The sequence below is a fragment of the Notolabrus celidotus genome, chromosome 20 (assembly GCF_009762535.1).
Source record: "Notolabrus celidotus isolate fNotCel1 chromosome 20, fNotCel1.pri, whole genome shotgun sequence".
In the NCBI taxonomy this organism is placed as follows: domain Eukaryota; kingdom Metazoa; phylum Chordata; class Actinopteri; order Labriformes; family Labridae; genus Notolabrus; species Notolabrus celidotus.
In genome coordinates, this window is record NC_048291.1 from 16468052 (window position 1) to 16493905 (window position 25854).

The 25854-nt window shown below is 39.6% G+C and overlaps 1 protein-coding gene across 7 annotated transcripts; it reads right to left on the reverse strand.

The window, feature by feature from the left end:
- Positions 1–7862: 7862 nt before the first annotated feature.
- On the reverse strand, positions 7863–25589 carry trip10a (thyroid hormone receptor interactor 10a). 7 transcript variants are annotated; one of them, XR_004635203.1, is made up of 17 exons: positions 25228–25524; positions 18292–18407; positions 17614–17670; positions 17132–17279; positions 15526–15588; positions 15120–15224; positions 14866–14994; positions 14375–14521; positions 14082–14270; positions 11263–11427; positions 11012–11035; positions 10334–10443; positions 9934–10102; positions 9460–9548; positions 9229–9362; positions 8596–8917; positions 7863–8273 (listed from the first exon to the last, which is right to left on the reverse strand). XR_004635203.1 is itself a non-coding variant. In XM_034711749.1 (16 exons), the coding sequence occupies exons 1-16, from the start codon at positions 25249–25251 to the stop codon at positions 8766–8768; spliced, it is 1821 nt and encodes a 606-aa protein (XP_034567640.1). In that variant the 5' UTR covers positions 25252–25524; the 3' UTR covers positions 7863–8765. The 7 variants fall into 7 exon arrangements, 6 of the variants coding, with proteins under 6 accessions (XP_034567640.1, XP_034567642.1, XP_034567641.1 ...); XM_034711749.1 differs by having other exon boundaries at positions 7863–8917; XM_034711751.1 differs by having other exon boundaries at positions 7863–8917; positions 9970–10102; positions 25228–25522.
- Positions 25590–25854: the final 265 nt, after the last annotated feature.

The following is a 25854-nucleotide window of genomic DNA, read 5'->3' on the forward strand; positions in this document are numbered from 1 at the left end:
CAAGGGATGAGTCCAAGTATCCATTATTCCGTTAGCATTTCACAATAAACAATAAATGTTATCCAACAGCCAATCAGTAGGGTCTGCAGAGTTTTTGGTTTGTTTTAATGTTTGTTCCTTGACATCGATTAATCCCATCGTCCCAAAAAAGTCACAAAGACAGATTAAGATGTTACATCAAGAACTAAATGTGAAACACTGCCATGCAGCCCCTCAGCCTGTCTGCTGCTGATATTGAGGAAGAGCCACTACCAAGCACAAGTGTGAGCCCAGAACTCCAAAGCAGGCAGGTAGGATTCAGTCAGTGTTAATACTCTAAAGAGTGTAGTCTAGTTCTATGTGTTCTATGTGAAAAGTGCCCTGAAAAAAAATGTTACTTTAGCACTTTATTTAAAAAAAAAAAAAGACTTGTTTTGATTGAAAAATAAAAGTTTGTAAGGAGAGGGAAGAAATACAAAACTGAAAAACTTAACATAGATTTTTTTTTAAATCCCATGGTATGTCATAATTAGGAGATAGTTCTAAATGAGATAGTAAGTCACAATTATGAGATAAAATAAAAAGTCAAAATAGTTTTCAATAGTTAAAATCATGTGTAAGTTATCATGTATTTTTCAAGAAGTACAAATGGGCTTCCACAGATTTGAGAAAATTATTATTTACTAGTAAGGCTAAATTATACATCTCCAGGAGAAGGTTGTGAACTAAAGTGGGCTGGTATGAGCCATGGAAACCCTGGGCTAAATTAGTCCCACTCCAACCCTGGCTATCACTGTCTTATGAAAAGCAAATTGCCTGAAGCAGTTCAAATTTATAACTCAAGTTCACCAGTTTTAGACAAATTAAGATAAAAGCAGGGCAATGTCATTTTTATATAGAAAGAATAGATCGTGCTGTTTAACTGTAAGGGCAAAAGAAAACCCAGATGTTAAAGCAATATTAAGAAATCATTTTCTGATTGTTTTTATTTTATTTTGTATTTGTTTCACAAAGACAAAAGAGAAAATAAGCCTTTTTTGCTGTTTAATATCTGCCTTTGACGCCTGTGTGGTCAAGTATCACATAAAGAGATTATTGCTGCGATGGCCTGCAGCAAACTGATATAAATTAAATACTTGAAGAGGCAGCTTATTTTCTCTGTTGGGATTTGTATAATGTGACTTTATAATGGAAACTTCAATCAATTTGGGATTTGGTGTCTAAGATACAAGAACAACTCAATCTTGTTTACACTGATAGTTATTTAGCGATAGTACAGATTTTCTTCTTCTCATGCTGACTTAGTACTTTGCCCTTTTAATCTGAATGCACTCATGATGCAATAGAAATACTTTTATTGGTGAATCTTATTACAGGTTCTTTGCATTCATGTAGAATTCCACCGACTGGTGAGATATGAGAAAAAAAAGGTAGTAAACACAGAAAATAAGCCTGAGGCTGTGCCGCAGGACTGAACACGAGGCAGCAATTAATCTGGGGGACTTTTATTTTTAAACCTACAATGAAGTTACATGAAAGCAGTCGCAGAAGTTGATTGTTTATTCATGACTTACATCACACGTATCACAAAGCAGTTGAGCAGGAAATCTCTGAACCTGAAATATTAATAATTCAGAGATTGTCCTACTGATCTTCTTTAATGGTATAGTGAGATTATGTGCTATAGGACCATTCAGAGCAGCTGAAAACCTTCAAGGGTTTCCCTCAATCTCTGCCTTTTTCCTGCAGAAACTGCTGGAGGATCGAGATCTTAAATCTTTAATCACCTGTGGTGCAGTAGGCAGAGAAATAATTGCTTCTTTTGTATCTCAGCAGCACCTACAATAATAAATGGAGCATTACACATCACTTTGAGATACAGATTCTGAATCTCTGCCAAAAGATGACTCTATTTGTGTCAGTATAACAATGCTAGCCTAAAAGATTGTTTATGATCAACAGGTTGCTGCTCACAAGTAGATCCATCATAATGGCAACTGAAAGAGCATCAGAATTAGGTCAGTTAAGAAGAAGGTGAATGCTGGGAGCAACCTAAAAACCTTTGCTCTTGAACAAAAAGAAAATACTGAAACCAAACAAAGACATTTAAAGAAAGTTTGGTACCACCTTCAGATTAACATCCTCTCAGGTACAACAGCAGATTTAACGGTGTTAGAAAAACAGTTCATACTGTATAACGAAACACAAACCATTAGCACAATTCTGGGATCTTGGCCTCATGTTTCTATCATGGATTCAAGCTCTGCCTCTGATGCTGCAGGTCTACGTGATGAAACTTCCTACAAGCTCACAGACATTTTCTAATTTTCTCTAATATTCATTACTACTTAAAAAGTGTATTGATTTTTAAAACCTTCTGACTAAAAAAGTTATTTGGCTCGTTTCATCCAGCTATTCTCATCATAAGTATTCATTCATAAAAAGCCATAAGTGCTATAAGTCATTTAATGAATTATTTTTTTCTACACTGTAGAAGAACATGAAGGCTTTTTCTCTATTTTTTGCCACAGTGAACTGCTGGAAGAGATGTACAGTAATACTCTGGCTGTATTAAACATCTTAATCCAATGTAAGAAAAAGAAAAAAGAGGAAATCAAATGTCCTCTTTAACAACAACGCTACTTACATCTTTGTGCCAAAGAATGTTCCCAGATTTTTCTTCGGGATGTTAAAACCACTGAAGCCGCTCCAATTGAATCCCTGTCGTTAGGTGAGAGATAAAAGATGTTAACAAGAAAACTGTGGTAGCTGAACATCTCTCCTGTCTCTGTCTTCATCAAAATCTTTTAACATTTCATTCACCAAAAACTGCTACTTTATTCCTCTGAGTAGGTGTGTAGGTTTTTCTATTGACACCAGGTTATGATGTTACTGCAGGAGTTATTACAGTTGGTTAGAGTGTAATATGACTATATGACCATAGAGTACTTTATCTGCTCTATTCTGTACTTTACAGTGTGGATTTCCCCTTCAGTGCCCCCACCAGGCTGAGCCACAGAGCCGGATGCACTGCTGTCTCCCAGCTGTGGCAGGCGCAGGATGTTGGCTGGGTCCAGTTGCCTTATTGAAAGGCTGACCTTTAACGCATCTTGAGACTAAAGGCTTTGCATACTAATTCATGATCTGATTCCTCTGTCATTTGACCAGTCAGGGTATGCTGTAGCACAGCACAGCACTGCTGGATTCTCCCTTATCTGCATTTCACAGCAGAGATTTGTGAATTCCATAAGAAATATGAATGAATTATTCTGAATAAACCTCATATTTAACCAGTTTTACCTCTGTTGTAATTTACTTTTCTTATCTGCTATCCTCAATAAGGTGAATATGAAAGTGAGGCACATGCTAATTTGTGGATATTTAATTAGTCATTATAGACAGTATGGGTTTGAAGCTAGCGCAATTTAATCAGGTATGCAAATGCATGGCCTATTTTGAAAACACAATTATGCAGACAGGAGAGTGGAGGCAGATGTATTCATCTTTAGGAAATTATGCAACAGTGCCTCCTACTGAAAATGACCTGCATGTGCTGTGATCAGTAAAAGATTTAACTTGCTATCAACTCTGACCACCTTGAAAAATGTCTGGTCTTTCATCTTTTAACAATTTAAGGTGCTGGAATGTTGTCTTCAGCTATTGGGCACAAAGTCATCAGATACTGTCCACCTTAAACATTGTGGCCTTATGAAAGGGAAGTTGCATGCAACATCCATGTGTTATAAAGTTGGTTTTAGAAGGCTTTGATGAACAATAATTGACTATAATATGGTACTAATCAACAAACACACAGTAAGGATATTTTTACTGAGCAGTAAAAACAACAGGGAAATTAATAGGGATACAGGAAACATTTTTTTTGTTACCAGAATCAATAACATAATATTTGGCTCCTCATGGGCAATATAAGACTATTGATATGTCATTTTAAAAAGTGTAGTCACACACAAGTGAGGGTGAGATAGACTGAGATTTAGAAGCAAAGACACATATGCATTAGCAATATAACTAAAACCACTGCTTTAAACACATACAAAACAAAAAACTTTTCTGGTGTTGATATGTATATATCAATTTATTTCTTTGTTATTATTTGTATTATTATTACTATTATTATTAATAGTATTACTATTATTATTATTATTATTATTAGTAGTAGTAGTAGTAGTAGTAGTAGTAGTAGTAGTAGTAGTAGTAATAAGTAGTAGTAGTAGTAGTAGTAGTAGTAGTAATTTTAATCTTTTTTATTATTATCAATAATGTCCTTCTTTCTTTCTTATTATTATTATTATCATTATTATTATTATTATTATTATTATTATTATAATTAAAATAATAATAATAATACAGCTGAGGACTCATGTGCATGCAATAATGTATTTTTCCCATTTAGTCTTCATCCAGCCACTAAGCATGTCAAAATAAGCACACTTACTGGACTAATGTCAAAATTCCATGTGCCCATGGTAAAAGCATGTCACTGAGGTTGTTGTTGATCAGACTGTGAATGTGTATAGAGATCACATATGCAGGGCAAGTAGGGATAGTTGTCAAAGTTGTCAGCGGTGACTCTGGGTACTGTTCTGAATACACCATTAACTAGCAAAATCCTTAGTCTTCTGTCTTCATAAAAAATGGTCCATCAAGGGCCGTAAATTCAGTGATTTTAGCAGTAACTACTTAAGGTCTTTGGCTGTCTCTGGTTAATTATTATTGTTATTTTAGCGGCAGTTACTGCTTCTTCACCTTTCTTTAATACATCTAAAATGCAATGATGACTTTTCAGTTCACTAAACAGAATTAAATTAAATTAAATTAAATTAAGCAAATTTTATAGGTTGTTTCTATCAGATGAAAATGTATTATTTGAATATTAAATAATAAAGAAACATTCCCATTATCAGGCAGATAACCCCAGGCCAACATAGATTGTGCTTCCCTAGATTGTGCCATGTAGCAAACAACTCTTGTTATTAAACAGTGTGTGCGTGCCTTTGTGTTTGGATGGATTGTCTTTCTTTGATATTAAACAATTTTGCGTCAAGGGTGTTTCTTTATGACATCTAAAACAGCATCAAAGTCATGGAGTAAAAGCCTTGTGGAATTGATGCCGCTTCTCTGCGCAGAACAGCTAAGTCAGCTTGTGTTAGCTTTCACAGCCGTCTAATGAAACAGCCAATAAGAGAGATCTCCATCAAATATTTGAAAGTTTCCAGCGTCATTTAAAAGTGATGCATGTTCACAAGTAGGACTATTCAGAGAACTGTCCTTATTTGAAAGCCCACCTCTTAACATTGGTTTCAATAAGCTTTACATGTGCCATGTGCTGTGCTGTTTTTGAATGTTAATGAAGTATTTCTAAAATAGTGTTAGTAAAAGAAAAGGATTTGCTTTAACAGGACAGTAATTGCACCTGTTTCATCAGCTGATGCTTTGATTGGCTTAGCACGGATCAAGTCACAAGGCAGACAGAGGTTAAAGGAGGCTTGAGTAAACATTTGAACCCAAACAAGGTTCACATCAGCAGGTGAAGAAGAACAGGGAGAAAAAACCTTAAAGCATAGTTCAGAACTTTTGAAGTGAGGCTGTGTGAGGAATATTAAGTGTACTTTGTACAGTTTACAGCATGGGCTCTGTTTGGTCCCTTCACAGATGTCAAGCTATACTGCTTAAAACAGTGTCAGAAGAAACACAAATCCCCAGCCTCTTAAAGCTGGGGTTGGTAATCAGATTTAGATACACTTTTTTGTCATACTGGTTAAAATGATCTTTATGTCCTGATGGCAATTATTACATGATGTGTTCCTAAAAAAGAGCGAAAAAAACTGCTATCTACAGCCGGAGTAAACCTGGGAAAACACCAACCAATCACCGTTTTTTGGCTCCCCAAATTTTAAACCAATCAAATCCCGTCCAGCCGTTCTGCCCTCCTCCTGCGCGTACATTTCCCCGGCGTACACTCCTCCGAGTCCCTGTCTGTATTATAACTTTTCTCCTGATATCGTGTCACCAGTACAACTGGATAATGCTAGCATGATAGTTGTGAGTACTAACAGCAGCCATGTTTGTTTGTGTTTTTAACTTTCACTATGATAATGTTTTGATGAGGACCGGTTTTGAATCAGTCACGATCATATGGTCGAGAATCAGCCGCGCTCGTGCATGTGAGCGGGGGGGGGGCGTCGTTTTGGAGGAGCTCCGAGGGAGGAGGGGAGGGGTTAGACGGAGTCCTGAGGAAAAGCTACATTCAAATTCATGCTGGTTTTCCGAGACTACCAACCCTAGCTTTAAAAAAATATGTACATAAAGATTAACATTTTCATTCAAATTCTTAAGTTTGATTACTATGTTTGATACAGTCTATGGTTTGAATACAGGCAATGGTATGAATACAGGGAAGCCTCAACTGTGATAGTGAAAACTTTTGATTGTAGTCCACCCTGGCCATTTCCCTTTCTAACCCAAACAGCTGATATACCCTGGAATACACTGCTCCGCATGCTTGGGAACACAGGACACTCGTATGGACAAAACACTGCGTAAAGGAAAATTGTTGTATGACATCTGGGTACAACAGTATAATTCTTAAAAAAGATCAAAATAATTATAAATGTTGGACCTTTTAGAAGTGACTTATGTTATCTTCCATGAAACTACTAGGGAAGGGAATGGCAGGGGGACTCATGATACCATAGGATGCAATACAATAATATACCTGATACATTACCACATTACCCATGATAATGATGATATAACATAACAGTTATTCCTCAATGATCAATAAATTGCAAGTCAATCATATAATGATAAATCAAGATATATGATAAATTGAGGTAGTGCTGAATCATTGTCATTAGAACGACCGTAAGGAGGAGGCATGGAGTAGTGACGCACTGAGTCATGGTAGAATCTGTTATGATAGCGATATCATTGTGGAATTGAAATATCAATATTTGGGGCCAGCAATAAAATGATTGTATGTTACACAACAATATATTACTTCATCAATGTTTTGTCACAACCCAAGTAAGTATATGCTGGTCAGCTTCTTCAAACATGTGCATAATGTAAAAACTACATCTTTATTTTTATAATTGTACCTCATACCACCCACACACTAACACAGATCTAGTCTCCGTGATCTCAACCATTGGTTTCTGAAGTGGAGTTTTGAAGCCTATTGTCAGCAGTCACAATATTAAAAATGCTGACTCATCCTAACCTTTGGATGACCTAACTACTGGCAAAGAGGTGGAGTTGAGGTGGGCCTTCCGCCTCCTTGCTAGAAGCTACTGTGTGTCATTTCTCAGGACCAGTGGTAGTGGAAGTGTAATGGCTCCATAGTTTCACAAAGTCCATCGAGGAATCATGCACAATTTCCAGATCTAGTAAAGACAACGTGTTTAAAATATTTATTTGTTCACAAATGAAATTGCCACATCTACCTTTGAAATGTGTTCTACGTTTATTAACTCTTAAAAAAAAATAGCATGCAAAAATGGTATTTACGAAAATGCTTTTAACCAGAAAGGCACCAAAGACATATTGCTTCATTACAACATAAAAACAGGATGTGGGTCAACTTGAATAGGTGTGCAGTTAACTCATAGGAAACGACATTAGCAACATAGTTATGCGATTTTAGTTTCCTCTCACAATGTAACAGTCTTTATATGAATGTTAAGAATACTGATAAGACAATAGTGGTGACGTGATAGCTAAAATATATATTATTCATTACATAAATAGAATTGTCTTAAAGTAACACACTATGTGTTTGCATTATTTACTCCCTTTTGTAGCTACAGACTGTGTGTGCAAGGGCAAAGTGAGAACGTCCTTAATATAAAGTACAACTTCTCTCAAACTTGAAACTTTTATTTATAAAAAACACATAAAAACACATTTGTAATAAATTATTCTTAGTACAATTTCAGGTTGTTACTATAAAAAACTACTGTTATATCCTTATTATTACTGCTGTAGTTACAAATGAATAAAATTATTGATGATATTTCTGTGATTGTCTGAACATTGGAGTGTTGTGTTCTGTGTGTGAGATTTTCCCTGAAGGGACAGCTGTCTCCAACAAAACCTCACACATCCCTCGGGACACTCAAGATTTTAAAGTCAACCGTGAGCACAGTGGTGGTGCTTTAAATCTTCACAAGTGCTAGTAAAGTCAGAAAGTGGCACGCTTTAGACAAATGGGAACTGCAGGACATAAATTTGAGGTTCAGTGATGTTGGAGGTCAGAGCAGGACAAATTTGAGCTGAAAAGGGTAAACAGGAGAGTTAACTTTCTCAGGGGTATGAACACTCAGTGTAAAGATGTCAGCAGCACTCATCTTCCTCCTTTTCCTTCCTTTTTATGTCTCACACCTGGAAGGTAATGCCTTATTTGGCTGTGGAATGAGCACTCGTACCATCATGGTTCCAAAGATCCATGCAACACTTTTTTTTAACTAAAACCAGAAAATTATTGTGTTTTAAAAGTAAAATAACCTCGTGCTTTAGCTGGCTTCTGTAACTGGGATTACAATAATGTCATGTAAGCCATAAGGAACACACTGTTAGCACTCTTCCTGCACCCACCTGGGGCCCCTCTCTCAAAAAATTGAGGCACATTATTTGGATCCCCTTTTGGATACACCAGTGGATCCCGCCCATAGTGCCCTGGCTTCCTTATGATTGGTCCCACCGGAAGACGTCCATCCAGTATGGTGAGGTGATCATTTCTTCTTCTCTTGTCTCTAAAATGTGTGTCACTCATTAAGAGCGATGGTGACGTAGGATGTAGGTATGTAGCCTTCATCCCCATTGCTCCTTCGGACCCTGGTCCAGCCGTCCCCTTTGTCTTCCTCCACCACGGCCAGCACCTCTCCCTCCTGCATAGAGATGGTCCCCTCACTGGCACCTGAATGAGCCAAAAACAGGATAGTAGAAATATAACCCTGTGTTATGACTATCAAGTACCAAACTGTGGAAAGTCAAAAGTTTACTTCTTGGAAAACAACATTAAAACACCAACATCAGTCGACCATTCATCAAGTCGAATTCATCGGAAGGCCTCTGATATCCAGGGAGATAACTGCCTTGTAGAGGAAACCGGTCTCTTTTTTCAAGATGTTGGAGCAGTCATCAATTTTTCACATCCTCGTCTGAAGAGTTCACTTGCTCTTAAAGAATAGAGAGAAAGGCAAACATCTAAAAAGGCTTCTGACATACCGGGGAAGTTGTACATGGCTGTGCATTTCCCAATAGGAGCTGTTAGCTCCTCGTCCTCAAAGTCGTCATCGAACTCGGCGTAGATGGCCTGGGAGGGATCAGCAGTGCTTTCATCAGAGTGTGCTCCGTCAGGGCTGCAGAGACAGAAAAAAAAAAGGATTCCTTTGTAGAACAGAGAGGAAGTTTTGATGCCGGAGCAGTGTCTATTATTCCCATTTTCTGTCAACCTACCTGTGTGCGTCATGAGCTCCGTTGTTGTTGAATGTATGTGTTTTGTATCGCAGTGTGTCCCCTCGACCTCCTGCCTCAGCTAACCATGTCTGAATGAGAGAACAAAATGTCAAATATTGTCTATTTCAGATAAAGCATAAGATAGCTCCAGTTATATTTCTGTATTTGAGTGGTTCAGAAGACCATCTTGTTCAGAGTACAACAAGAAACAATGAGTGATAACTGTGGTTACAAACATGATATACATTTTTAACATGTTAAATGTTGTGTCTATCCAATTATTACTTCATATTTACAGTTGCTTAAGTAAAACACATGTTATTACAACAATATGAAATTCTGACCATCAAGAAATCTGGCATCCTTTGGATACATTGGATACTGACACTGAAGTTGCTTCATAACAGGTTAAAATAAAGTATTCATAACAATGTTACAGCTAACACCTTTGACGTCATATCAGGAGATAATTACCTCATCAGACTGACAGAAAACAGAGGTTGGGGTTACCTCGTACTTGTTAAGCTCTCCTCTGAGCCTCTCTATATTTTGCGACGTCTGGTTGATCTGAGATGCCAAACTAGCAGGGTCTCCCATCTGAGGATTTTTCTCATAAACATCTTTCATCTTCCCCAGGGCCTCGCTGAACACATGAGAGAGGAACAAGGGGGGAGGGAGGGAGGGAGGGAGGGAGGGAGGGAGAAAGTGACTTTCAGTAGAAATTGGTTCCCTGCAGACCTCAGGGCTGTGTAAACAATTCAAACACTCACACAGGCACCCTGCAGTTGTGCACATAGTAATGTGCATACCCTCACGTCTAGCTGAGATGGTTATTAATACGCAAACAGTTGCCCACAAGCACACACAAACACACCTCTGATCCACTTCCTTCTGCAGTTCTTTGCAAATTTCCTCTAGTCTCTGTTGTAACCTCTTCCTGCGCTGCTCTGGAGGAAGATGGCCGAAATCCTCTGTCACCGTCGGCTGCAAGAGTTCACCGGATGGGTGGGTTAGCACTGAAGTTGGGTTCACATGTGACCACAGTAACCATGGCACCAGAGACACACACACCTCAGGAGGAACACCAAGCCTGCTGTTTGAGTTCAGCTCAAAGGACAACATTTAACGAGCAAAACGGTGGTTTCAAATCTTCTAGTTGCATATATGTCTGGCTTCAGATAAAGCCTGCTCGTGTGTGATAATGAGCTGAACCCAAATCCCCCAAACACAGTACAGCACAACCTCACTACTTTACATTTGCAGTTTTTCGAACCACAAGTTAAAAGAATAAATAGTGATCTGAAAATGTGACCCACGAAGGAGGAAAATTAGACTATTCTTGTTAAACTAGGTAAAGAATAGTTGTTTGCTCATGTGCCCCTGAGCAGTCATCCCTTGATCCACCACCAGGTGGCCACCTCCTCAATGCAAACTCAAAGAGGACTCAGCATTTTCCTCACGATATTAGATAAGCTGAAGTTGCACCGAGGAGGTGGCATTTTCTCTGTGTCACTAAACTGAGACCCCAACACCAGCTTGTTGTTCATATTACCAGGATTCTCTCTGGAGTAAATTTCTGAGGGGAAAAGAAATGGTGTACAGAAACATTTCAAAACAGTTCTGGTTTCCCTAAAAGGTACTCTAACACTTCTATAGATGGATAAATATTAAGAAAATCCGAAAGGGTACAATGGTTGCTACATGTTATTGTTAACAAACTCAGAGGTGGGAACATAGGATGATGTGCAGGCCCTGATGAGTGGAGGTCTACTGGCACCCAAACCTTTTCCTCATGTGACTCACCGATCTCCTGAGTGTCCGGAAGGAAGAGATTCTGGGTTTGACTGTCTTATTGATCTCCTTCAAACAGTACGACAGGGGGTCCCGGCCAAACTTTGGGGAAGGGGGTCCGTTAGCAGGCGAGGGAGCAGGGGGTGTGGAAAAAGGTGGAAGCATGGAGGGGGAGAGCTGGAGAGGGGCGACACCAAAGCACCAGCACCCGAGCATGAGGTATGCAGAGCAGAGGGGGGGTGTACAGAGTGTACAGGACGAGAGTAGAGGGGGACGGGGAGATTTAAGGAGGAAAAAAACAAAAAACAAAGAGGGGGGAGACAGGGAAGACGACAAGGTGAAAAGGGAAGGAAAAAAAACACCATCAACACCTTGAAGCACACCAAAAAGCCAGGAAGACAACACTGGAGCGAACCCTGCGCATGAACGCACTTCTGTTTCTTTTGCCCCCCTTAACAAACATTTTTTTAAAAACGTCAGCAAGCAACAGTCAGAGCTCCAACACCAGCAGCACACAGCAGCTTAACACCTGAAGCAAGGTCGACAGGTAGAGTGAGACGCAATGGAGAACTGGACAAAACAAAAGAGGGCTCAGATTGGTCAATGTTTTTACGTTTAGGGATCTAAATATTTCACTACAGTCTTATTAATGATGCAAAGTGTATTTCAAAATGTGTGCAATAAGCAATAATATGACACTCTAATTATAATTACTCCACACCTGGAATGAAAACAAGCAGGTGAAAGTTTCAGCCAAGTTGTTTACTGTAAACATGAACTATATTTAGGAGCTACTTTTTGCTCTCAAAGGCACACAAAGCTTTAAAACAAATTTTCTACACTTCCTAAACTTCTTCAAACTTCGTTTTTTGTGTCTGCTAAGCTCTAATAGACTGGCTTATGCTGAATATAAATATATATATTCTACTCTAGTGCAGCCCTCACCGTCTCCAAAGCTTTGTTTATCTGTCTGGTTAGGTGGTAGCATTCCTGTGCGCTAAGAATGAACATTATCACAAAAATAGTTCTCATAAATGAAAGGTGTACCGACACAAATTCTGAAAACAAGAGCAAAGTTATCAAGAATAATACGTTCCTCAAGCTGAATCCAGCGACTCGCTCAGTAGGATCAAACCTATGCTCAGCAGACTCTGACCTATATAGATAAAATACTGAGGCATATAGGGTGCAGTTGTTATAAATAGCTCTTGTAATTACCAGAATGTCAGATGTGCATGTGGTTGGAAACAGGGGCTTCATACATGCCCCAAATGACCTTTCAAAAAGAGGTTGAGTTTGAAACCTGCTTAGAGTGAACTTCTGTCTCAGCTGTATGTCTCTGTGGGAACATGGAGGGTGGGCTCTATTAGCTAAATTACACAGGCTGATGTCTAGTCTTTAATAGTGAGGGTCTAAAACAGCCCTACAACAGGGTCCTTTGTGTAAACAGTAAGAGCACTATCATTATGTGAACTTGGGTGCTACTTTTCCCAAGAGTTATGGGAACCTAAGTACAGGCAGTTAAAAGCGTGAATGTTTAGGAGGCCAGGCATAAGCTAAAAGCTCACCCAGGCCAGTATAGCCAGCCCCCTATTCATACTGCTACAGGCCTAATTGGGAGAGCATGACTGATGACACAGAGCAGTGTGCCACACACGCACGCACGCACGCACGCACGCACGCACGCACGCACGCACGCACGCACGCACGCACATGCACACACACACACACACACACACGCACACACACACACACACACCCACACACCCACACACCCACACACCCACACACACACACACACACACACACACACACACACACACACACACACACACACACCCACACACACACACACACAGAACAGAACAGAACAGAACAGAACAGAACAGAACAGAAAGGGTGCACAGCCGAGCACAGCCAGTAAGACATGCAGAGAGAAGAGAGACGCTAAACAAGCAAACACTGCGAGGGAAGAAAGAAGGGATCATTCAGAGCTGGGGCGGGAGGAGGGGGCGCGTTAGCTGCTTTGTGGTCAGTGTCTCATATCACCAGTTACAGTTTGGACCTCAGAGATACAATCTTTGATTTATGATGAAGTGAAGTTCTCTAGACCCAAATTACATAAATGTGCGGTTCAACCTGATCCACTTTTTCTGACCCAGTAAACCTGGAGGCATTCTGATTGTCGATACAAAGATGTTATTGTGATGACAGACATAAAGCTAGTTTCTGGGCAGTATAATGGCAGCAGTGTCTTTGTGGATGCCTGTATAGGAAAATTCAATGTTGTTTAGGCTCTGTGCTGATGAAAGCACAAGCACAGCAGAATGCTGACTGCCAGATGACCTATTGGAAACCACACTGTAGAGATAGACGGAGTGTGTGTGTGTGTGTGTGTGTGTGTGTGTGTGTGTGTGTGTGTGTGTGTGTGTGTGTGTGTGTGTGTGTGTGTGTGTGTGTGTGTGTGTGTGTGTGTGTGTGTGTGTGTGTGTGTGGAGATGGAGGGGTGGGAGGTAGAGTCATGCAAGGACCTGTTCTAGAAGTGGTGGGGTGCATTTCAGTTCATGTACAGTACAATGGGAGAGGTTCATGCACGAAAAAAGTTGTGTATGTGTGTGTAGAGCCACAGCCACAGCTCTATCATGAGTGCTCTCTGTAGAGGGGATCAGCTGGCCCTGCCTGCTACCTCTGCAGCTCACACACCCTCACCTACTGAAGATTCTCAAGCCTGCCTCAGTTTATTAGTGATGGAGGGGATTTGCTTTGCTTTCTCTTTCACCGTTAGAAGTTATTGAATTAAAGTATCCTGATGTTATCGTGGAATTTCCTACCTTACTCCTTTTGCTGAAAAGCCAGAAGTTTTTGCTCCTGTTCTTTGACAGAAGCTCCAAGGGGCCTTTGGGTGTGCCTAGGCTGCTGTCGGATGAAGCTCTGTTGATGCCTTGACTGTAATCTTCAAACTCCAAATCCACAGGACGTTCAAAACCGGACTTGTTCTGCTCTATTACAACCATGGAGTCCTTCATTAGAAACAAACATGGATAAGAATCAGTCAATAACTGAGGAGTTTTCACACAAACATGCTGCACTTTAAAACTCTTTACATTCTTTGAGACTGACTCACATTCCTCTCATTAACGTTAGTGCCGGCTTTAGTAATGCCTTCCAGGCACTTGCCAATGATTGGCATCACATGCTTCTCTGTATCCGAGAACAAGATGTAGCCTTGAGCCAACTTCCGTACTCGTCTCTCATCCAGATCCTGCAATTTCTAGTAAAACAAACAACAGCAAAGTTCAGACACTGACATTATTAAATCAAAACATAATGTGCATCCAAATGTAATCCTAGAAACTTAGTTATGTATGGTGCCGACATATATTTAATCATTGCTCCTCCCTTTAACCTTGAGTCTGTCTTAGAGAGAGCTTAATCTGATTGAAAACTTTCTTTACCAGAAAAAGGATTTTTCAAAAATTAAAATGTTAGTGTTGCTTGACTAAATCTAATATATCATCAGAGTAACTTATTATTACATTTTCTATTAGGTTTTATGAAATATTCCCAGAGTAATTCCAGTTATCAAACAGCTCAATATAACAGTTATTCACTTACATTAAATACAAGCGGCATATCATTAAAATAAAACTGGTTCTGCTCCTTGTTGTACTTCTGAAGCTGAGCAGCGTAGTCGTTCTTACAGTCCTCCGCTATGTGTGCCCTCATATGAGCCTGCTGTTTAGCCTGGAAGCACACACACATACACAGACACACAGATAGACAACAGGTTTACCAGGTGAGTCTGATTCTACTCTTCCCTTCATGGTGGACAGTCTTGAAAGTGTACATTTTCATTTTCACTCTCTTACTTTTTCAACGTCTGCCTTTGTGGCATTGATGTCTTGATCAGTCTTCTCAGCATACAATGCTGCCCGCTCTGCTTCTCTCCACTCCCTCTCAAAGCGCTTTTTACTCTAATGTGCAGGAAGAAAACGAGAGAGAACAAGTTCAGTTCATTCAGTTATGTGAGGTCACTTCATGAATGAAATATGAGGAGGTTCTTCTATTTTCAGCAGTGTGTTTTTTTTCCGCTGTCTTTCTAGAAAGACAGATCAGGAAGGTTGGGAATGCTGGGTTCATTACATTCCTGATCATACCTAAACAGCTCTTGGAAAAATGTCAGGGGTTAAAAATAAGGAACTGCTTTCCAGTCTGTCCATCTGTTTTCACTTTAGTTAAATATAGCCACCTGACCAACCACATTCAAAGACTTACACTGTCGAGCTGCTTGTAGGTGCTCTCCAGACTCTGCTGAGCCTTCTTGGCCTCCATCAGATACTGCAGACATTCATAAAAATAGACCAAGTGAGAGGAGGGGGTGAGGGGGTCAAATGACAGACAGACAGAAAGAGAGAGAGAAAGAGAGACAGCCATGTGTAGGGGCAGACACAGAATAAACAATGACCTCCAAAAGCCACACAACAAAACAGACAAGAAAACAAATACCAGTGTGTCTGTTTGAGACATTACGTCTGCAGTAAGAGTCTGTGCACGGCTGCAGTGTTCTGCGATCCGGTGGGACGCAGCCAATTCATTCCACATAGAGAACTGGCACACCACGTTCAGACCAAACTTCCCTCTGGAGACACTAAGTAAGGCTTCCTTCCTTCCACAACAGTGAGATCTCTACTCCTCCTCACAGTCTCGCTCTCTTCCTCTCTCATCCTTAACACGTCTTCTACGCACTGTGTGTTGTATTCGCTATGTAGAAATCTTGTTCTGTGTGTTTTCAGGCAGTGGGTATAACACAGTGTATTTACTCCAGAGCTTCAACAATCCGTCCATTTATAAAGTTAAACAGAAAAGTAATCCACAGTAACAATTAAGGCCAATTTTGGATGGTAGTTTGAAGTTCCCAGATAAGAAATTTGCTGGTGTTCTTGGTTTCAGTCAGGGTGCTTTGACACCCTGTTTACAACATATCTTACAAGCTACACTTAAGTGTAAATGATGAGACTGTAGGGATATTTTGATAAGTTTCATTTAAATGAGTCTGAACAAGGTGAATTTAAAGGTACAGTGTGCATAAATGGAAGAATCAAGTGATATCCAGAGGTTAGATTGAAACGTTTCCCCCCCATCTGTGAAGTTCCACAAGTGATGAGGGCATTCGAGGACAAGAAGCTCCTGTGATACATGATCTGCCATTTGTCACATTTTTCTAATCAAAAACATCAAACACAACAAATTCTTTTGCATACAACGACCACTCTCTTCTTTTTCTTCTTCCAACCAGTGCATTTTAGACAGCCACTCACAAAGTTATATACAAGCTTCTTGTGTACTCATAATAGGCTCATAGTTGACCAAAACAAAACAATGTTAATGTTCTAGTGATTAAACCCTCATTTCATACAAGCAGTAACCACCGGTCTTCAAATATGTAGCTGATCTAAAAATTTAATTTAAAGTTTGTGTTGACTTTGGCGCCCCCTGTGTTCAAAAGTGGTACTGCGTATCTCTTTGTGGTTTTGTCCTGTAATTGCTTAGAAAGGGTTCTCTGCAAAAAAATGCCTCATCCTGCTTTCTTTTAAAAGTCAAGCAAGTCATTCATTGACAATATTTGCTGTGCAAAAATGTAAACAAAGGGCTGTTTCTTCTGTTTGTTCAAAATCACCCAGCAGCAGAGGTTACAGACATTCAAATGTACAATATAGAAATGATCCATCTTGTTGCTCTTAGCGTTAGAGAGTCATTTTAGTCTTTTTTAAAAACTCCTTACAGGAGTTTTAGGTGACATACTAGATTTGATTCGATGTAAACAATGCTGCAAAGACAGCCTGACACAATATATTCCTTGCCCACTGCTTATCAAGCTCACCATCTTTCTCTCCTGCTTGATCTCTTGCAGGTACTTGGTGAGGTCGATGCAAATGTTCATCATCATGTTCTCAGCGATAAGCTCTCGCTGCCCCGCGTAGTCGTTCATCTCGTTCAGGATGTCCAAAAACGACTGGTAGCTGGACAACCTACCATTTTAGAGGAGGAGAGAGGAAAGGGTGGCGCAATCACAACACAGTGATGGAACCTCTGATAAGATGAAACAGGCACAAGCTCAAAGAGGAGGCCTAATCATAATAAGGGGCTTGTGACTTCCGTATTCCTGCTTCCTTCCAGCAGCATATAAACTGCAGCTCTGAGCGGCACATGAAGACATTAATGGCAAAATGAAAGCAAATATTTAGCACTTATTTGCTAATCTGATGTTGTGCAGCTAAATGTAAATCCTTCACTTTATACTGAACCACAAATGTCTGTGCTTTCTGTGGAAAATGTTTTGTGGCAAAGTTCACATTCGCTCACCTGCACTCTGGTTCATCTTTGCTGGTTCGTTTGAGGTTATATTTCTTTGAAAGGTTCCTGAAGACAGTAAAACATGTCAAAGAAATAGTTAGTTACACATGCGGCTAAAGAAAGCTCAGTAATTAAAACTATTCTCATGCATCCAGACTTTTTGAACAATAGGATTAAAATTAAAGTCTGCTTTGAACTTATTAAAATAGCTGTTCTTCATTCTTTCACTCTCCCTCTGACCACTTCCTGTCTATCATGTGCCAGTCTGCTCCCACTTCCTCTCCTCTCCAGCAAAGCTCAGCAGCTCTGCACCAGATGTGGGCCTGCACACTGGGACACAACTGGGAGAGAGCGAGCGAGCACTGAAGATGAGGGCAGAGAGAGAGGGAGAGAGAGGGAGAGGGAGAGAGAGAGCACACAGTGGCTGGAGAATGAGGCCAGTGTTTCTGAGACAAGTTTGATTCTGTCCCAGAGTTGTCATAAGACTCTCTACACACATTTCATAACCAGCCTTTTAACATGGAAACACACACACACACACACACACACACACACACACACACACACACACACACACACACACACACACACACACACACACACACACACACACACACACACACACACACACACACACACACACACACACACACACACAGGCTTTGAGGAGACAAAAGTTCGGCCTACCTCAGTTGTTTGGCATAGTTTTGCTCAATCTCTGTCCTCTCTTTTACAAACTTCACATACTTCTCCACCAGCTCCAGGCCAGACTGTGTGTGTTTCTCAATGATGTCATATTGATCCTGGAGGAAGGAACACAGGAGACAAAAAGGGAGAAGATGTTAAGCCAACGCTCTGATTTTGAACATGAGTTAACTTCTGCATCGTAACTGGAACGTTCTGGTTGAGCTGGAGGTCAAATAGATTAATCCTAAAAGAGGATCAAAATAGGAACATCAAGGTTTATTCCTGCATGCTGGATTGTAGAAATGCTCTCAAATGTGTCTGGTTTTTACATATAGTGGAGAGTGAGAGGACACAGGGGTCACAGGCAGGAAAGGGTGGTGCTACATTGTATGGACACAATGAGGTATACAAACTGTGCTTCTAGTTGAGTCAATCTTATCTAAATGTTACGCCAACACGGTACAATGCAGCTACATTTGCTGACTCTTCCTTTCACTATCTTACAGTGTAAGGGAGGGTGTCATCTTCCTCATTCTTCTTTCTTCCTCATTTGGTGAGCACTTTATGACACCTTCAAGCTCAGACAAGTCCGTTAGGAGTGTGAGACCATATGTGCAGCAATCTTCTCTCACTCTACGATCAAAACAATTCCCCTCAGCTTTCTTTGCAGCCGACTTGAGTATTGAGGAGTGGGGATATTCCTAGGAAGTGGGATTCCTGACAAGTTTGATCTTGTTCTAATGAACCCTTCATTGCCTTTAGGTAAAACCAAAGAAACAAAGAGCTGGGACAAAGTTTAGCTTTGGTCTTTTGAGCACAGTTAAAAGAAAAGAGGTCTCTAAGACAACATGTAACCAAAAGACAGAAAAACAGGATTTATCTGGTCTCGTTCATTACCAAACTTCAGTAACAGCAGCGATTACAGTCGAAGGATTCTCCAGTTTCCTCAGCTGGATTTCTTTACAACAGATTTGTTCATATGTGAGTTCATTCGGATTGCAAATCAAGATGACCAAGGAGAGTATAATAAGTCACAAAACTGAGGGTACTTCTGTCCAAATGTTGACCTTGTAAAGTGTATACCGCAACTCTTAATGTGCACGCTGTAGTTTTCCGTATCTGATTCATCCTGCCCAAGTCAACAGAAAGGAAAACCAAGGCTGCAATTATCAGTACTAACCATACAAAAACACAGAATCCAGGACTAGATTTCAATTTGGGGGAAAGCTGAAGACTATTTTGCCTTACCCGGTCACATCAACAACATGAAACAAACAGTAAAAGAACGCAGTGATCCAAACCCTGTTGTAACTGAACTGGTACAGAGTTAGTAAAGAGTAAAAGGACATCGTTGTACACAATGTTGGTCGAGGCGTTGTCTGCTGCACATGGAAAAATCAGCTTTTGTGCAACTCGCTGCAACAAGTCAAGATGTGTCAGATGTTGAATCTGAAAAAAAAAAGGAACTTCAGAGAAGAAGAATTGGTCAGTGCTGAACTGAACAGATTGTTCCAGGTAATCAGTCATAGATTTAAGGTCAAACACTGCAGTACAGTGCATCTGTTGCTCAGTCTATATGTTGCTTCATGTGAATTGTATGCCGCTAGTTTAATGATTGATGTGTACAGCACTGTTAAATGTTGTCCTATTGTGTCTGCATGTGTCTTCCTAACATTTCCTTATTGATTGTCATGCCCCATGTCTTACATACATGGCCACTCTCTCAAAGACTGTCATGTCATTCCCTTATGTAGTTGTACTCTAATGTGGTTTCTTTTCTTTTCTTCTTTTCCTTTTTGTTTGTGTTTTTGTTTCTCCTAACTCTTTTTTATTTTTATTCTATTTTTTTTTTTTTTATCTTGATCTTTTTAGGTTGCATTTTTAACATATGGCAAGGGACTAGGGGTGTAAACTAGCCTTTTGGCTAACTCTGGAATATTTACAAAAATGTTTATTAATATGCATGGTCCTTTTAAATGAAAAAAAGAATAATAATACAGTAACAGGAGGGCTGATGTGTTAGACTTTTAATGTCTTTATTATAGAGTGGGGAGGACTTTATGTGTCTCTCTTTTTCTTCATGTGTCAGGTTATGTTATAGATGGGCACAGTGATGATTTTATACATGTATACATGTATTTTGCATGTATAGGTCTATTTATAGCATACAGCATCACTGCTCTCAGTCAGAGACCTCGTATCTCAATATTTAATAATGAAGTGCCTGTCAGTGGGCGTTTAAAAATTTTAGCCATGAAAAGCATTGAAGAGTTTGTGACTGAATCCTGTCCAGCGTTGTTTCAAAAACACAGTTTTTTAAATTTTCCTGAAAAGCTGCGGTTTTGGAGATAAGAGTATTCAGTCCAACAGCACAGCAGCGATAAAGTAATAATAATAATAATAACAACAACAACAACAACAACAACAACAATAATGACTATTTGTATAGCACATTTAAAAACAAATTTTTACAAAGTGCTTTGGCAAGCAAAGCATGGCAGGATTTTCTCTCTCTCTCTCTCTCTCTCTCTCTCTCTCTCTCTCTCTCTCTCTCTCTCTCTCTCTCTCTCTCTCTCTCTCTCTCTCTCTCTCTCTCTCTCTCTCTCTCTCTCTCTCTCTCTCTCTCTCTCTCTAAATAAGAGGGGACTCGATCTAATTTAACATAGATTATGGTCTAGACCTGCTATGTTCGATTGATTGATTGATTGATTGACTGACTGACTGACTGACTGACTGACTGACTGACTGACTGACTGACTGACTGACTTTAACAGACAGAGAGGAGTGTAGCAATTCTAACAATGCAAAAACAAAATACAGTGCAAAGGATTAACAAGAATAAACACAAATTAAACAGAATAAAGTGGTGGGACAAAAAACAATAAACCATTGGGGAAGAGTTTTTGTTTTTTTTAAATAAATAAAAATAGGTGAGTAAATAAAACCATCAAAGAACAAAATAAAAAGGTTTTAAGAAGAAGACGACATCACATCGGAGAAAGCGGAAAATAGAAAAGGATAAATTAAAAACATTAAAAAAATAATTAAAAAATTAATTTAAAAAAAGTCAAATAAAATTAAAACAATAATTAGTTGAATAAAAACCAAAAAATAATAATAAATAAAAATAAAAAGGGTTAAAAGGGATATTAGGGGTTCTAGACTCCTGATCGGCCTGTGTGCACAAGGAAAGAAATGAGCAGCATGTTAATATTCATACTCCTGTTTACACCTTAAAAATTGTACCATGTGCAAACCATGAGCGGGAGATAATGTCACATTATTTCAGTGGGCAAATTATGTAGGAAATATCATGGCCTGATGCCTTTAGAGCTGTATTTAATTCATTTAATAAATGATATCGCTCATAACTTATTCTTAGTCTAGCATTTGTTTTTATTCATATTGTAATCCAGCCGGTTTCTGTTATTCTCTTGTTTACTTCCTCTTTTGCAACTTGGGCTATACAAACAAACTTCCGTTGTCAATTCTTATTATATTCAATATAATAAAATTATATACTGGTTTTACAGTGTGGTGCAGAATGTGTTGTCTTTTTTCACCCACTATTGAGTCTACAATTTTCACACCACGCTTCCACAGCACATTACTTTATAATGGATTGTTGTCCTGCTGCTTCTTTTCACAACAATAAAATAGCCTTACAAAAACATGTCATGGGATTATGAGTGATGTGGGGAGCAGAATAAATGTACCCGATATTTGCTCCACAATAAAAGAATATGTGTTATGCGTTTGTGGCCTTGTATCTATTTATCATTCTACTGGAGAAGACTGTTTCAATATCGAACACTGACTTAACTTGGTTGAAGCAGAAGGCTGTCTAACATGAGTCTGGTCCTGCTCGAGGTTTCTGCCTGTTAAAAGGAAGTTTGTCCTCGCTACTGTAACTAGCTAAATACTGCGAGGTGCAATGCTCATGGTGAATTAAGATGAGATAAGATTGAGTCCTGTCAGAAAGGACTGGATCTTATCCTGTACTGATGCTGGGTCTTTGTTAATAATTCAACATAGAGTATGGTCGAGACCTGCTATGTTGGTAAAAGCGTCTTGAGATAACATTTGTTGTGATTTGGTGCTATACAAATAAAGATTGATAGATTGAACTGTTTCCTGTCTGGATATGAATCCTAAGGCTGTTTTCGAAACCACACGCTAAAATACTACCTACAAATGTAGTATGCAGTAGGTAATGCATACAGCATACTGCATAATGCGTTTGAAGGTAGTATGACTGTTCTGTTGGATCTGTTCTGTAGTATGCTGAGCCAGGTGTCGCTTGAATTACGGTTTCTGGGAAGAGACAAAACGTTAGCGCTATGCATTGTGGGAAACAGTATGCGAGGGAGACTGGTGCGATGCATACTGAGAAAATTTCAGTCTGTACAACATCAGGGGAGTTTTGGCATACTGCAGATTTTGCTCTTGTTCACACACTACATACTGAATTCTGGCCAAATCAGTACGTACTGGTAGTATAGTAGGTGGTTTGAAAACAGTCTAGGTCATACAAGTGAGATGATGACCTCTTAACCCTTGTTAATTTAATGGCAGAATAAGGAGTTATCTATGCATTCTTTACTGAACTGTGACAGCTTGATAGAAAACACTATTGCCCCAGTTAAATCCAGTGAAACTAACTATTCTGCGCTTCCGTATACACTTTATTATCATTTTATTTTATTTTTATTGATTTTCTTTTTTTTTTTTCATTTTATTTATCTTTATTTTATCTTTATTGTATTCATATTTATATCATATTTTATTCCTTCTTTCTATTAATATTTTGATGTTCTCACATATTGTGTATAAGAGCATTTTGTAATGACGGAATTTCCCCCCCAGGATGAATAAAGTATTTCTGACTGATTCTGATTCAACTTGCCACAGCCAACTTTCAAATTGACGGGCTTCTGATTGTACAGCAAATAGGCTATTACATCTAGTTATGGCTTGCATTCTAGTTGTTTCATTTTTACATCAGGCCAGCCAACTTCCTTCCATTCTGAATATTTTGAGTCACTTCTAATAGTTTTATTTTGTTCTAGAGAAGATAACGGTTTCAGAAGCATTTTCTCACCTGAAAAAAAACAGAACAGGGAGCACCATAACTCATTTTTTTATGGCACAGATTTATCCCAGGACATGGAATATTGCTTCAAAGTTTAGGTTTTAAAATGATTAGCAAAAACTTAGGAATCAACATGCCAAGAAACACTTAATCTTATAATACTTCCAGCGAGATTACCAGCATCCAGTGAATGAAACATGACTTCTTAATGAGTAACCCTGAGAGTCACCGACCAACAAGCCTTGTGTAGATGTTTCAGTCCTGAGTCACTCCCGGTGTCCTCTAGAAAAAGAGAGACCCAGCCCTGCAGGATCTGTCCCATGCAGTGTAGTTCTCAGGTCTGGCCTGGCAACGCTCACTTTAACAGCCAATACCTAGACACTGCCTTTGCACTCTGCAAACTTGTGCCTTAAAATAGCCACTGGATTAACGACAATCAGGGGACAGATGCCATAGAGCTCACTTTGCCCCAGGGAGGACTCTCAAGCCAAACATTACCCGAAACCAATTATGCCTTCAGGGCTTTGTCTAACCAGACAGGTGAGGCTAAAGGTAAACAAACTTAAGGTAGAAGAACTTTCATTCAACACTAAGTTCAATCAATTATACTGCTCAACAGAATCCTGGGGCTTCTGTGTATGTTTAGTCTACAGTAGCCGAAGTGAAGCAACTCCAAGGGGTGATCAGGGAAGGCCGCTCTGCAGAGACGGAGCCTCTGATTAATAATGGGGTACAGATTTTCCACTAACTCATCAAAGTAGGGCAAAACTAATTAGGCTGTTGCACCAGCATGTAGGATTGAAAAGGGACATGGGAAGAGGCCTGGGGGGGGGGGGGACTCTGAAATCAGGTCACAACCTCGCCATCCTCACTTTTGCAATGCTCCATTTTACATATCCAGGTTTTCTTTGAGTGTTTGCAAATGTGTAGGAGGTGCAGAGTAACAGCATATGAACTGTGTCAGTCATTAGGTTGAAATGTACCATAGAGGAGACTTTACAACAGGGTTTGTTTGGATCCTGGATAGTGTCACTGCTATTTACATCATAGCCATAAAGTGATCTTTTTAAATCGGTGTCCTGTGTACAGAGCAAACAATCATAACAATCAGGTGGACACACATGATGTATTTAATAGTCATTGATCAAGCTTGTCTCAAGGCAAATGGCAGCATCTGATTCCATCGCTATGGTAGCAAGGAGTGCCAGACTGTAAGCAGTGAAATATCCCACTAGGTTCATCCCACTCCTGCGCACTTCACACGCCTTTGAAGTCTGGTGTCCAGACTAAATAGTCTTGACACAATGTTGACCTGCCATCATAGTCATCAAAATGTTCACATTGCTGAAAACATGTTCATCAAGATTCAAAGCCACACTGGGCAGATAGTCACTTAGCAAAGCTGCAACCTATGTGTGTGCTTCTGGTTCTGATAAACAGGTGATTTGTTGCTGATGTGAATACGTTTTGGAATTAAATACATGTTAGCCTCGTGCTCTCTGTAGATTCCTGTACATAACGGTACATCTCTCAGAAGATTCAAACAGAAGCAAAAACACAGAGTGTGCAACGACGATCCGAAGACTGGCAGCATGTCTCTTATATTACAAGAACAGCAGATCAGTGACTCTTTCTTTGTTTTAACTACTGAACGCTAAATAGACTTGTCCGAAAACGGAATTGTGTCCCTGAATGCAACGTCTTGCAGCGCCACAGTCAGCGATTCTTCTCCTTCACAAACAGGACGTTCAACAGTACCAGATTTTATTAAAATCTAAGTAACCGCATTATTGCCATCCTGACAAATAATATGACTTCCAAAGCGAGTCAGTTGACAGACTCACCCAAAGCTCTGTGCCCCAGTCCATGTTCAGCTTGTTGACCAAGCTGTGTGACTCCCCCGAATACAAAGAACTTCTCCAAAGTTATCCCAGAAGCAGCAGCTCGGAGGAGGAGGTGGACGGCCCTGCCAACTACTATAATCCCGAGGTGATAAATGAGTCGAAACCAACACACACTTTACTTTGAATTTCTTTAACATACAACATGTATTGACATCTTAATTTGATAATTAACTTGAGCTGGCAGTCGTTTGTCGAATTTCTCTAAATAATTTTCATAGCGAAGGAAAGAGGGATAAACTAGTTTTCATATCCGCGTCACTCCCAAATCCTAAATCTTAAAGGGCCAGTGCACAGATTCAGAACCACAGGCGGCGCTGGCCAGAGCACCATATTGTTGCATCCCGAAGAGAAGGGCCACTGAAAAAAAATCAAGGTGCAATATTTTTGTATTATTCTGAGATTAAAGTCCGAATTCTGACTTTTTTCTCATAAATCTGACTTTAATCTCAGAATAATCAAAAATATATATTGCACCTTCATTTTTTTCAGTGGCACTAATTCCCTTTTGCACGAATTTCTGTATCCTTTTAAAATGATAATTTTAGTTCCAACTGTGTTCTACTGGTT

What these genes read in the sequence shown, in the direction of transcription:
- trip10a (XM_034711749.1), bottom strand. Translation starts at nt 25,251, where the DNA reads ATGGACTGGGGCACAGAGCTTTGG. An exon ending in ACTGGGGCACAGAGCTTTGG is followed by an intron (nt 18,408 to 25,227) that starts GTGAGTCTGTCA and finishes TCCTTCCTCCAG; the next exon opens with GATCAATATGACATCATTGA. An exon ending in AACTATGCCAAACAACTGAG is followed by an intron (nt 17,671 to 18,291) that starts GTAGGCCGAACT and finishes TACTGTCTTCAG; the next exon opens with GAACCTTTCAAAGAAATATA.